Raw genomic sequence first — 13323 nt, forward strand, 5'->3', positions numbered from 1 at the left:
TTCTGCCTAGTCCAAACTGGCCTAAACTGGCCTTTAAAGGAGTTTTTAACTGTCATTTGTTGCGGTGTATTTCAGTATCTGAAAGAACATTTGTAGTTGAATCTGTCATGTGAATTAATTCATTGTGCTGTTATGTGTTTACTATCTAATCCGAATGCCGCAACCAAAGTTCTCTCTGGAAAAAAATCGAGTTATTCTATTTGATTTGATTCTGTTCTGTTCTATTCACACTCATACTACTATGTAGATGAAAGTGAACACTTGCATACGCATGTTGTGCACCCTTGAGGGCTAATCAGGGTAGATACACAAGGAGCCAAGGCAGAGAGAGGGTTGAGGGACTGACTGTGTTGCCAAGCGACTTGCAGTTGATTATAAAAACACTGTCATTACATAATTATAAGAGCCATCCAAATACATCAGTGTCCTGAACATGACATAAGGTTTAGAGATCATTCATGACCCACTGCCATACTTTATAGTGATGGTGTAATGCCTTGCACCTTTGGTAAAATATCAGCCATGGTCAATATTAGTAACCTATAGGCCTATTAGACTTTTAGTCCAAATGTTAGATATCATTTAATGATATGTATTTATAGTGTATACTCTTGTTGAGGACTATAAAAGCCTTTATACAATACCAATGAAAGTGAAATGTGTGTACAGACATTTATACTTAACAGGAACATTAAAAAGTCATTACGTCTAAAGCCTACATGTTATCTGTCTGTTGGTGTCCAGGTTTACTAAATAGCCATACATGGAAAAGGGAAGACAGAAAAGCGCGCTCTTCAACGCACATATACATAGGCTGACGCTACACCAATGGCTGAGAGCTGGGAGAGCGCCACTCAAATCACAACCCCAGTCAGTTTCCAATCTGAATTTCCTTGGCTGACGTCAGCTGATGACTGCCTGCTTGGCCGTGCTCTCCGCTCCGGACATAGTGCTGTAAAAATGCTGCTCTCTGTGCCGCCAAGGACAGGATTCAACCCATACAACGGCTATACCAGCAGATTTAGTAAAAAGGTAAAGCGATACTGTATTCTATTTACTGCATTTGAATGTTATGCCAATGGTAGTGTATAGTATATGCCGCTATCATTCCTGGATCGGCTTTGGCAGTTAGGTTGCTCGGCTATAAACTGCAGTGTCCTTGAAAGTGGACCATATATAAATTAACTGTAGTCTATTTTGTAGATTTAACATTGTTTTGAACTGTTTTCTATCCTCCAAATAAGATTGGGGAAAGATATTAGAATAGAATAGTGGTATAATTAATTAATTATAGTCTATGCGTCGGGGGCGATCCGAACGTTAGTGTTCTTCCTCTCTTTATCCATAGGCACAGAGAAAGTCAATGCACGGATTAAATTTGCGCTGCGAATATCCCAGAGATCATTTTGCGCTCATTCTCGGGTTTAATACAGAAGGCTAATTGTAAACCCAACGACCAATTGTTGGATGTGTCAAATCAGTTTTACATATTGATGAGAATAAGGTCTCTCTTTGAAAAGATCGCAACGTAAGTTAACCAAATATAATAGCTTTCTTTACGCGTAAATATTTGCCCCACCCCTTGAAATGGCTGGGAACGTTGGCTTTGTTTTCCTAATATAAAACAGTTACTCTTACAGATATAGAAATGCTGAATATATACCGAACAAAAATATACATTACATTACATTTAAGTCATTTATAAACGCAACATTCAACAATTTCGATGATTTTACTGAGTTACAGTTCATATGAGGAAATCAGCCAATTGAAATACATTCATTAGGCCATAATCTATGGATTTCACATGACTGGGTAGGGGCACAGTTTCATCAGCTGTCCGGGTGGCTGGTCTCAGATGATCCCGCAGATGAAGAAGCCGGATGTGGAGGTCCTGGGCTGGCGTGGTTACAAGTGGTCTGCGGTTGTGAGACCGGTTGTATGTAATGCCAAATTCTCTTAAACGACATCGGAGGTGGCTTATGGTAGAGAAATTAACATACTATTCTCTGGCAACAGCTCTGGTGGACATTCCTGCAATCAGCATGCCGATTGCACGCTCCCTCAAAATTTGAGACATCTGTGGCATTGTGCTGGGTGACAAAACTGCACATTTTAGAGTGGCCTTTTATTGTCCCCAGCACAAGGTGCAACTGTGTAATGATCATGCTGTTTAATCAGCTTCTTGATATGCAACACCTGTCAGGTGGATGTATTATCTTGGCAAAGGAAAAATGCTCACTAACAGAGAAGTAAACAAATTTGTGCACAAAATTTGAGAGAAATAAGCTTTTTGTGTGTATGGAACATTTCTGGGGTCTTTAATTTCAGTTAATGAAACATGGAAACAAAACTTTACGCATTGCATTTATATTTTTGAATCAATATACACTACTGGTCAAAAGTTTTAGAACACCTACTCATTCAAGGGTTTTTCTTTATTTTTACTATTTTCTACATTGTAGAATAATAGTGAAGACATCAAAACTATGAAATAACACACATGGAATCATGTACTAAGCAAAAGAGTGTTAAACAAATCAAAATATATTTTAGATTGGCGGTTGGAACGAAAAATCTCTCATTTGGACTCCAGACCAAAGGACACATTTCCACCGGTCTAATGTCCATTGCTCGTGTTTCTTGGTCCAAGCAAGTCTCTTCTTCTTATTGGTGTCCTTCAGTAGTCGTTTCTTTGCAGCAATTTGATGATGAAGGCCTGATTCACACAGTCTCCTCTGAACAGTTGATGTTGAGATGTGTCTGTTACTTGAACTCTTGAAGCATTTATTTGGGCTTATTTCTGAGGCTTTCTATTTCTGAGGCTGGTAACTCTAATGAACTTATCCTCTGGAGCAGAGGTACGTCTGGGACTTCCATTCCTGTGGCGGTCCTCATGAGAGCCAGTTTCATCATGGCTCTTGATGGTTTTTGTGTCTGCACTTGAAGAAACTTTCTAAGTTCTTTACATTTTCCGTATTGATTGACCTTCATGTCTTAAAGTAATGATGGACTGTCATTTCTCTTTGCTTATCTGAGCTGTTCTTGCCATAATATGGACTTGGTCTTTCACCAAATAGCCCTACCTTGTCACAACACAACTGATTGGCTCAAATGCATTCAGAAGGAAAGAAATTCCACAAATTAACCTTTAACAAGGCACACCTGTTAATTGTAATGCATTCCAGGTGACTACTTCATGAAGCTGGTTGAGAGAATGCCAAGAGTGTGCAAAGCTGTCATCAAGGCAAAGGGTGGCTATTTGAAGAATTTCAAATATAAAATATATTTGGATTTGTTTAACCTTTTTTTGGTTACTACATGATTCCATATGTGTTATTTCATAGTGTTGATGTCTTCACTAATTTTCTACAATATAAAAATTAGTAAAAATAAAGAAAAACCCTTGAATGAGTAGGTGTTCTAAAACGTTTGACCGGTAGTGTATATAGATCTACTATTGGCATTAGTAACCTATAATTATCTAATGTTGCATCCACATTAGAGTTGTCTGAATGTAAAATGCTAGTGCACAGCTGTAAATACTGTAGCCTACTGAAATAGTTCAATTTAAAACGCTGATGGGATATTATGTAACATATTTGCAACAGCTGAAGCAGTTTGTAATGATAATGATGTTGATTGGTAGTTGATAAGATGTATTTTATTTTAAAATTAACCATTTAAAAGTGCAATCTGCAGGTGCTACATCCAATTCTTGACTTATAAATTAATTATATATACCCATTGATTGTTGAAGTATAAATGCCTCATGAGCTTAATTCAACTGTCGTACCCCATCAGAACAAAATGTAAGCTTGTTTTACTCCAATGTTTGTAAACCAAGTAAATGTAAACAAACACTGTATAGCCTCAAAACATGGTTTAAACTATCCTTTTGATATCATGGATGGTCAGTCCTTGCATCCATAGCTCTGTCTGTCCATGAATTTGACGGTGGTTACATTTCTCCAGCCTCATCGGCATCTTTTTACAGAAATAGTGGTGGGGAAGACGCTTTGTTATCGTTTCATCTGCTGATTGCCACTTTAAAGATGTACTCTGATGATTTTGCTATGGAACATCCAAAGAACAGAATATAATGCTGAAGTTGAATATGGGGTGTTAGACGGTGAGGTATTAAGGGAATTTTAATGAACAAACTATAAAGCATATATTTTTCCACAGGTAATTGTACAATTCAGAATTAGAATTAACTTTTTTGTGATCCTAGTTTTCAGCCTGATGTTTTCACCTGTCACTTGTTTCTGAACATTGCTGAAACAGGCCTAGGTAGTGTTTAACTTTCGTGAAACATAACACTAGCTCCCTCCTCCCGGGCTGTGTTATTCCTTTCCCTGCCTCATGGTTGGCAGGAATTCAGATTGCTCAGATTAATGACCTGGAATTCATGGAATTCTGTTTATGTCCCAAATGGCACTCTATTCCCTATAGTGCACTACTTTTGACCAGAGTGCTATGGGCCTTGGTCAAAAGCAGTGCACTACATGGGAAGTAGGGTGCCATTTGGGACGCTCACTCTGGTTTCAAACAATGTGCTCATTTCAGGATAGAAGGGGTGTCTGTTACTCTGCTTTTGCAAACTCAAGCCTTTTTTTGCCAGGAAAACGTTTAGTCTCATTGTGAGAGCTCAAAAGTTACTGAGGGAAAACTTGTAAAACCAACGTCAAGTGGTAAACTCTGCTCTGTGTCTTTTTACTACGAGAAAAAAGGGTCCAGCAAAGAGAAGAATTCACAGATTTTTTATCTTTCTTTCTCCTGCTTTTGATTACACACCAATCCCTTCCCCTTCTCTCTTCTCCCATTTTCTTCTTTTTCCACACTCTGTTTTACATACCTTGACTTCTTTGGCTGTCAGTGGTTGAGGTTCCCATGGACAAGGGAGCCAGCAAATATTTCCTTTCTCTGTACAGACTGAAGTTAACCCCTTTTCTCAAACCCTGGGTGTTCCTCTTTCTTCAGTGTCTTTCAATGTCTTTCTTCAATGTCTTTTTTGCATATCTAAAACAACAGTTTGCTGGTTTAGGTTTTTTGCACTTTTGAATGTAGAACTATATTGACTTAGAAAGGGAGAGAAGAATGAAGCCTCACCAGTTGTCTCTAACTTGTTGGTGAGGTTGCAGGTTGCAGTAGAAGTATCAGAAGGCTGCCATTGCTATTTTTCCACCATCTTTTGTTTTTCCCAAAACCTTTTCTGCACACTGTAGCAGAATACAGTACCAGGCAGCAAATAGAGAGCTTGTGTATTTTCAGAAACATTATATTTTGTACAGTGCCTCTGAAAATCACTTGTGCCAAGCAGGTAACCCTTTGCCTTTTCAGATAGAAGTCTAAGATAAAACAATTGAGTACTTTTTGGAGAAATTGAATAGATGTGCAATGTTTGATTTATTTGTGCCAAATGTTGACAGATTTAGAAAGTGTGTTTTATTGAGAACTGAGTATAAATGACACTAGGATCGTTTCACTCCTTGGATCTTCTTCTCAAAGGCTTTCCTTGCTTCCCTATGAAGCTTTGAGAAGGAGGCAAGGAGAGTGGATTCGAGGAATCGAGAAGACTAATATAATATAATAATATATGCCATTTAGCAGACGCTTTTATCCAAAGCGACTTACAGTCATGTGTGCATACATTCTACTTATGGGTGGTCCCGGGAATCGAACCCACTACCCTGGCGTTACAAGCGCCATGCTCTACCAACTGAGCTACAGAAGGACCACTACTTTTGAGCTTCACCTCATGTGCGAGTTGTGTGAGCAAAACTCCATCATGTGCAGCCGTACAGTTACATACTGTACATTGTGGACACAGGCACATGCCAGGTCAGGATTGTTTATCTCTTTTTCATGGGAGCCCTGCTGTACTGTGTGTCAGAAGATAATACCTGTAACTGGCAGGCAGGCAGGCAGGTAGCAGGTAGCAGATAGCAAGCAGGCAGGCAACAGGCAGGGTTGGGGCAGGTGGGAGCCTAGTGGGTATGGATCCATCTGATTCTCTGCCATCTTCCTTTTCTCAGAATGAACATAGCATAGTAGAGCAGCCTTAATGAGTCAGTACCTTCTGACCGGAGAGCACATGAGAGGGATTAGCGCCTTCCGCTAACCAGCTCACATCTCCAATTAGACAGGCCTCAATGGCCCACGCCCATCCATCCAGACAGGCTTCCTCCAGCAACACATAGATCCAGACAGGCCTCAATGGCCCACGCCCATCCATCCAGACAGGCTTCCTCCAGCAACACATAGATCCAGACAGGCCTCAATGGCCCACACCCATCCGTCCAGCCCCATCCTTCCAGACAGGCTTCCTCCAGCAACACATAGATCCAGACAGGTCTCAATGGCCCACGCCCATCCATCCAGACAGGCTTCCTCCAGCAACACATAGATCCAGACAGGTCTCAATGGCCCACGCCCATCCATCCAGCCCCATCCATCCAGACAGGCTTCCTCCAGCAACACATAGATGCAGACAGGTCTCAATGGCCCACACCCATCCATCCAGCCCCATCCAGACAGGCCTCATCCAGCAGCACACAGCTCTATTCAGCACCAAGCCCAGGCTCCATCCTCTGTCAAGCATCACACAAATCCTATAGGCAGGCCCAGGCCCATCTATCCAGCCCCATCATCCAACCAACAGACAGATCCAGACAGGCCTCATCTAGGCTTAGGCTCCTTCCAGCAAACAGATTATATAACTATTAAACATACAATTCCTGTCCACCACCAGGCTCCATACATCTCCATCCAGTATCATATAGATTCTATAGCCATCCCCAGTCCCAGCTCCCATTCACCAGCCATGTACAGATCCTATCTACCCAGTACCCAGGCAGCTGCATCCCTCCTGATAGGGTCTCCAGACAGGAAGAGGTTGTGATTGTAGGAAACAAACAATGCACTGCTTACTATTGATGCTGAAGAGAGGCAGATTAGAGGTTTAGAATGGGCATGGTGAAAGAAGGGGCTCTGTGAGAGTAACAGTGATAAATGAAGGGGTGGTAAAACTCCTCTGATTTATGGAGGGGTTCAAGGCTCGGTGCTGCTGGATGTTTTGAAGGCCATGTTGAATACAAAACTGAGCGAAGACAGAAAGGTAGAGGAGTAGAAAGACAGGATAAATACACTGGCCCAGAGAGACAGGAAACACAGGGATAAATACACTGGCCCAGAGAGACAGGAAACACAGGGATAAATACACTGGCCCAGAGAGACAGGAAACACAGGGATAAATACACTGGCCCAGAGAGACAGGAAACACAGGGATAAATACACTGGCACAGAGAGACAGGAAACACAGAGATAAATACACTGGGGAAAACAAGCGACACCTGGAGGGGGTGGAGACAATCACAAGGACAGATGAAACAGATCGGGGTGTGACAAGAACAGTGGTTTGGGGAAGGATGTAAGTTGTTTGAGAGAGAGGAGGAGGAGGAGGGGAAAGAGGAGGAATTGTTTCATTAGAGCAGGTCACCAATCACGAGCAAAGGAAACAACGGTCCCAGCTAGTTGGACACCACAAGGTCAACACTGGAACAGAGTGGATCTGGGGGTTATTAACAGAGTGGGAGGTGACTACAGAGGGCTGGAATGAAGCTCATTAGGCTAACTGAGCTTCATCCATTTTGAGACACACTGCTTGCTTTCACCTTCTACTGTATCTAATACAATACTTTTGGCCATGTAGTGTATATACAGTGGGGCAAAAAAGTATTTAGTCAGCCACCAATTGTGCAAATTTTCCCACTTAAAAAGATGAGAGAGGCCTGTAATTTTCATCATAGGTACACTTCAACTATGACAGACAACATGAGAAAAAAATTCCAGAAAATCACATTGTAGGATTTTTAATGAATTTATTTGCAAATTATGGTGGAAAATAAGTATTTGGTCACCTACAAACAAGCAAGATTTCTGACTCTCACAGACCTGTAACTTCTTCATTAAGAGGCTCCTCTGTCCTCCACTCGTTACCTGTATTAATGGCACCTGTTTGAACTTGTTATCAGTATAAAAGACACCTGTCCACAACCTCAAACAGTCACACTCCAAACTCCACTATGGCCAAGACCAAAGAGCTGTCAAAGGACACCAGAAACAAAATTGTAGACCTGCACCAGGCTGGGAAGACTGAATCTGCAATAGGTAAGCAGCTTGGTTTGAAGAAATCAACTGTGGGAGCAATTATTAGGAAATGGAAGACATACAAGACCACTGATAATCTCCCTCGATCTGGGGCTCCACACAAGATCTCACCCCGTGGGGTCAAAATGATCACAAGAACGGTGAGCAAAAATCCCAGTACACGGGGGGACCTAGTGAATGACCTGCAGAGAGCTGGGATCAAAGTAACAAAGCCTACCATCAGTAACACACTACGCCGCCAGGGACTCAAATCCTGCAGTGCCAGACGTGTCCCCCTGCTTAAGCCAGTACATGTCTAGGCCTGTCTGAAGTTTGCAAGAGAGCATTTGGATGATCCAGAAGAAGATTGGGAGAATATCATATGGTCAGATGAAACCAAAATATAACTTTTTGGTAAAAACTCAACTCATTTACATTACATTACATTTAAGTCACTCGTCGTGTTTGGAAGACAAAGAATGCAGGGGTGGCATCCAAAGAACACCATACCTGCTGTGAAGCATGGGGGTGGAAACATCATGGTTTGGGGCTGTTTTTCTGCAAAGGGACCGGGACGACTGATCCATGTAAAGGAAAGAATTAATGGGGCCATGTATCGTGAGATTTTGAGTGAAAACCTCCTTCCATCATCAAGGTCATTGAAGATGAAACGTGGCTGGGTCTTTCAGCATGACAATGATCCCAAACACACCGCCCGGGCAACGAAGGAGTGGCTTCGTAAGAAGCATTTCAAGGTCCTGGAGTGGCCTAGCCAGTCTCCAGCTCTCAACCCCATTGAAAATCTTTGGAGGGAGTTGAAAGACCGTGTTGCCCAGCAACAGCCCCAAAACATCACTGCTCTAGAAGAGATCTGCATGCAGGAATGGGCCAAAATACCAGCAACAGTGTGTGAAAACCTTGTGAAGACTTACAGAAAACGTTTGACCTCTGTCATCGCCAACAAAGGATATATTACAAAGGATTGAGATAAGTATTTGGTCAATAACAAAAGTGTATTTTTCACCATAATTTGCAAATAAATTCATTAAAAATCCTACAATGTGATTTTTCTGGATTTTTTTTCCTTCTCATTTTGTCTGTCATAGTTGAAGTGTACCTATGATGACAATTACAGGCCTCTCTCATCTTTTTAAGTAGGAGAACTTGCACAATTGATGGCTGACTAAATAACTTTTTGCCCCACTGTATGTGCAATCTCTTTTTCCACCAAATTGACAGCATTGATTCACAGGGGCCTGTCATTGGTTGGAACAGTAACTGATTTCCACTCCAAAGCACGGTTAGCTCAGTATTGATATTGATACATTTAAGTACACTGAAAGCCTATCGAGCAGACATTTAAGTACACTGAAAGCCTATCGAGCAGACATTTAAGTACACTGAAAGCCTATCTAGCAGACATTTAAGTACACTGAAAGCCTATCTAGCAGACATTTAAGTCCACTGAAAGCCTATCGAGCAGACATTTAAGTACACTGAAAGCCTATCTAGCAGACATTTAAGTACACTGAAAGCCTATCGAGCAGACATTTAAGTACACTGAAAGCCTATCTATCTAGCAGACATTTAAGTACACTGAAAGCCTATCTAGCAGACATTTAAGTACACTGAAAGCCTATCTAGCAGACATTTAAGTACACTGAAAGCCTATCTAGCAGACATTTAAGTACACTGAAAGCCTATCGAGCAGACATTTAAGTACACTGAAAGCCTATCTAGCAGACATTTAAGTACACTGAAAGCCTATCTAGCAGACATTTAAGTCCACTGAAAGCCTATCTAGCAGACATTTAAGTACACTGAAAGCCTATCTAGCAGACATTTAAGTCCACTCAAAGCCTATCAAGCAGACATTTAAGTACACTGAAAGCCTATCTAGCAGACATTTAAGTCCACTGAAAGCCTATCTAGCAGACATTTAAGTACACTGAAAGCCTATCTAGCAGACATTTAAGTACACTGAAAGCCTATCTAGCAGGCAGTGTAGTTAGATTACAAAAACTGTTTTATTGTCACATACACCAGATAGGTGCAGTGAAATGTGTTGTTTTACAAGGTCAGCCATAGTAGTATGATAGGTGTTGTTTTACAGGGTCAGCCATAGTAGTATGATAGGTGTTGTTTTACAGGGTCAGCCATAGTAGTATGATAGGTGTTGTTTTACAGGGTCAGCCATAGTAGTATGATAGGTGTTGTTTTACAGGGTCAGCCATAGTAGTATGATAGGTGTTGTTTTACAGGGTCAGCCATAGTAGTATGATAGGTGTTGTTTTACAGGGTCAGCCATAGTAGTATGATAGGTGTTGTTTTACAGGGTCAGCCATAGTAGTATGATAGGTGTTGTTTTACAGGGTCAGCCATAGTAGTATGATAGGTGTTGTTTTACAGGGTCAGCCATAGTAGTATGATAGGTGTTGTTTTACAGGGTCAGCCATAGTAGTATGATAGGTGTTGTTTTACAGGGTCAGCCATAGTAGTATGATAGGTGTTGTTTTACAGGGTCAGCCATAGTAGTATGATAGGTGTTGTTTTACAGGGTCAGCCATAGTAGTATGATAGGTGTTGTTTTACAGGGTCAGCCATAGTAGTATGATAGGTGTTGTTTTACAGGGTCAGCCATAGTAGTATGATAGGTGTTGTTTTACAGGGTCAGCCATAGTAGTATGATAGGTGTTGTTTTACAGGGTCAGCCATAGTAGTATGATAGGTGTTGTTTTACAGGGTCAGCCATAGTAGTATGATAGGTGTTGTTTTACAGGGTCAGCCATAGTAGTATGATAGGTGTTGTTTTACAGGGTCAGCCATAGTAGTATGATAGGTGTTGTTTTACAGGGTCAGCCATAGTAGTATGATAGGTGTTGTTTTACAGGGTCAGCCATAGTAGTATGATAGGTGTTGTTTTACAGGGTCAGCCATAGTAGTATGATAGGTGTTGTTTTACAGGGTCAGCCATAGTAGTATGATAGGTGTTGTTTTACAGGGTCAGCCATAGTAGTATGATAGGTGTTGTTTTACAGGGTCAGCCATAGTAGTATGGCGCCCCTGGAGCAAATTAGGGTTAAGTGCCTTGTTCAAGAGCACGTTGACATATGTTTCACCATGTCAGATCAGGTATTCGAACTAATGATCATTTGATTAGTGGCCCAACACTCTTAACTGCTAGGCTACCTACCACCCTAAGCAAATTGCTATTGATTTGTCAGCCCTGACCCCAGATCTGTAGCGTACCATTTTGAAATGTTGCCTTTTTGCTAATTGTTTTCTTCATTGATTTGTGTAAATTAGGCTACACTCAATGGGGCCATGAGAAGCCTGTGGCCTCATTCATCAATCATGCGTAGACACAAATCTATGTGTAAACCATGCGTGGGATCATTTCCACGCAAAGTGTGAGGTTTATCAAGATGAACGTTTGCTTGAGAGTGTGGTAAATTTACACACAGACATGACTATGCGTACACACAGTGTCAAGTGGTGAAATAAGGGAACTGCAAGAGTAGAATGGGGAAAATACTGTATATATTGAAAATGTGTGAAATTGTGAGAGCAATAATATATAAGAATGTTTCAGTTCATTGTATTTCCATTGTGAATTGATGCAACATATTGACCTGCTATATAATCTGACCAAATCAGTTCATTGTATTTCCATTGTGAATTGATGCAACATATTGACCTGCTATATAATCTGACCACAAAAGTCTGAGATAATGAGAAATCGAATGAGATGTCTGATCTTGCTCTGTTGTTAGATTTGGCACATGCTGCATTTCACAGAGAACGCTTTTTTAGAGACAGGTGGGACTTTTTTTTGCAGAAAGTACAGATTGGCTCATCAGATATTGTTTCCCAAAACCAATCTTATAAGATTTTGTCGGGTCGCCCGAAAAAAAGTTGCATATTGCAGCTTTAAGACTTACTTTAAAAAGGTGAACACATGCCATTCCGGTGCACATCCAAGTCCTATCCACCCTCTGGTTTTTGGCAACTGGCACGTTTCAGTGGGAGCTTGTCCATCGGCATCTCACAGCCCTCAATAAACCAAAATTTTGGACGCAATCATCAGCTCCAGAGTGGTGCAGCGTTTTAAGGCACTACATCTCAGTGCAAGAGGCTTCACTATAGTACCTGGTTCTAATTCAGGCTGGATCACGCCGGGTGTGATTGGGAGTCCCATAGGGCAGCGCCCAATTGGCCCAGGTTTGGCCAGAGTAGGCCGTCATTGTAAATAAGAATTTGTCCTTAACTGAGTTAAAATAAATGTAAAAATCAGCAAAACGAAGAGTAGCACATACAATTTCCATACACCATTGAACAACAGGGGTTTCATGATGCCATCAATGGGTTCCCAAATACAAATGGCCCCCACGTTGCCATAAAATCAACATTCCAAAACGACTTCAACTATGTGAACAGAATAGGACTCTACACTTAATGTGTAGGTGATAGGTTATGTGATGTACAAAAGACACTGCTGAATGTGGTGACCAGGTGGAATGCCCAAGTCAATCAATCTGCAGAACAGCAATGTTGGCCTATACTCCTACAGGAGGGAGCTGTTGAGAGTGGATGAGTGTTACCTACCCGTTTTAAGTATACTTTGCCATTGCTAAAGCATCTTTAGTTGTCCTAATGGTCCTCTCTTTGTAGCTATGTTTTTTACCGGTCAGGCCACAACTGAGTGAGACAAATATAACCTTTTGGTTGTACTCAATCTCTGACACTAGCACGTCTACTTCAGTCTCTGAAACTGTTTTTCCTCTCTTAGCGCCATTGTATTTCATGACACAACATTGTATATTCCAGCCACGTCACCTGTGATACAAGTCAGTATTCAACGTCCATCCATGTCTACGGATGTCAGGCCATGACGTGGAAACCGCCCACTAGAAGCAATAGTGAGCGCTGTTACCTTCATGTTGGTGTCAGTTTTGTGGACCGGGATGGGCGTAAGCATCTGCCCCTGATTCCAAAGGTTGCAAGTTCAATTCCTGCAATACAAAGCTGTTTTTGATATTTTTCTTATAAGCCTATTCCAAACCTTAACACTTATCTTAACCATTTAGAGTTAATGCCTAACCTTAAGAATTTGGAGTTAAAGCCTGAACTTAAACTCTTCCAAATTTAACGTGTAGAATAACTTCAAAATTT

At 41.3% G+C, this 13323-nt stretch overlaps 1 protein-coding gene across 1 annotated transcript in view; it reads left to right on the plus strand.

The window, feature by feature from the left end:
* Window positions 1-888: 888 nt before the first annotated feature.
* LOC118376093 (RNA-binding motif, single-stranded-interacting protein 2-like) overlaps window positions 889-13323 on the plus strand; it is a 47983-nt gene continuing 35548 nt past the window's right edge. Inside the window, exon 1 of the mRNA XM_052484961.1 lies at window positions 889-1032. Coding sequence (XP_052340921.1) covers window positions 961-1032 — 72 coding nt within the window. The 5' untranslated portion in view covers window positions 889-960. The remainder of the gene's footprint in view (window positions 1033-13323) is intronic.

This window comes from Oncorhynchus keta, chromosome 28 (genome assembly GCF_023373465.1).
Source record: "Oncorhynchus keta strain PuntledgeMale-10-30-2019 chromosome 28, Oket_V2, whole genome shotgun sequence".
In the NCBI taxonomy this organism is placed as follows: Eukaryota; Metazoa; Chordata; class Actinopteri; order Salmoniformes; family Salmonidae; genus Oncorhynchus; species Oncorhynchus keta.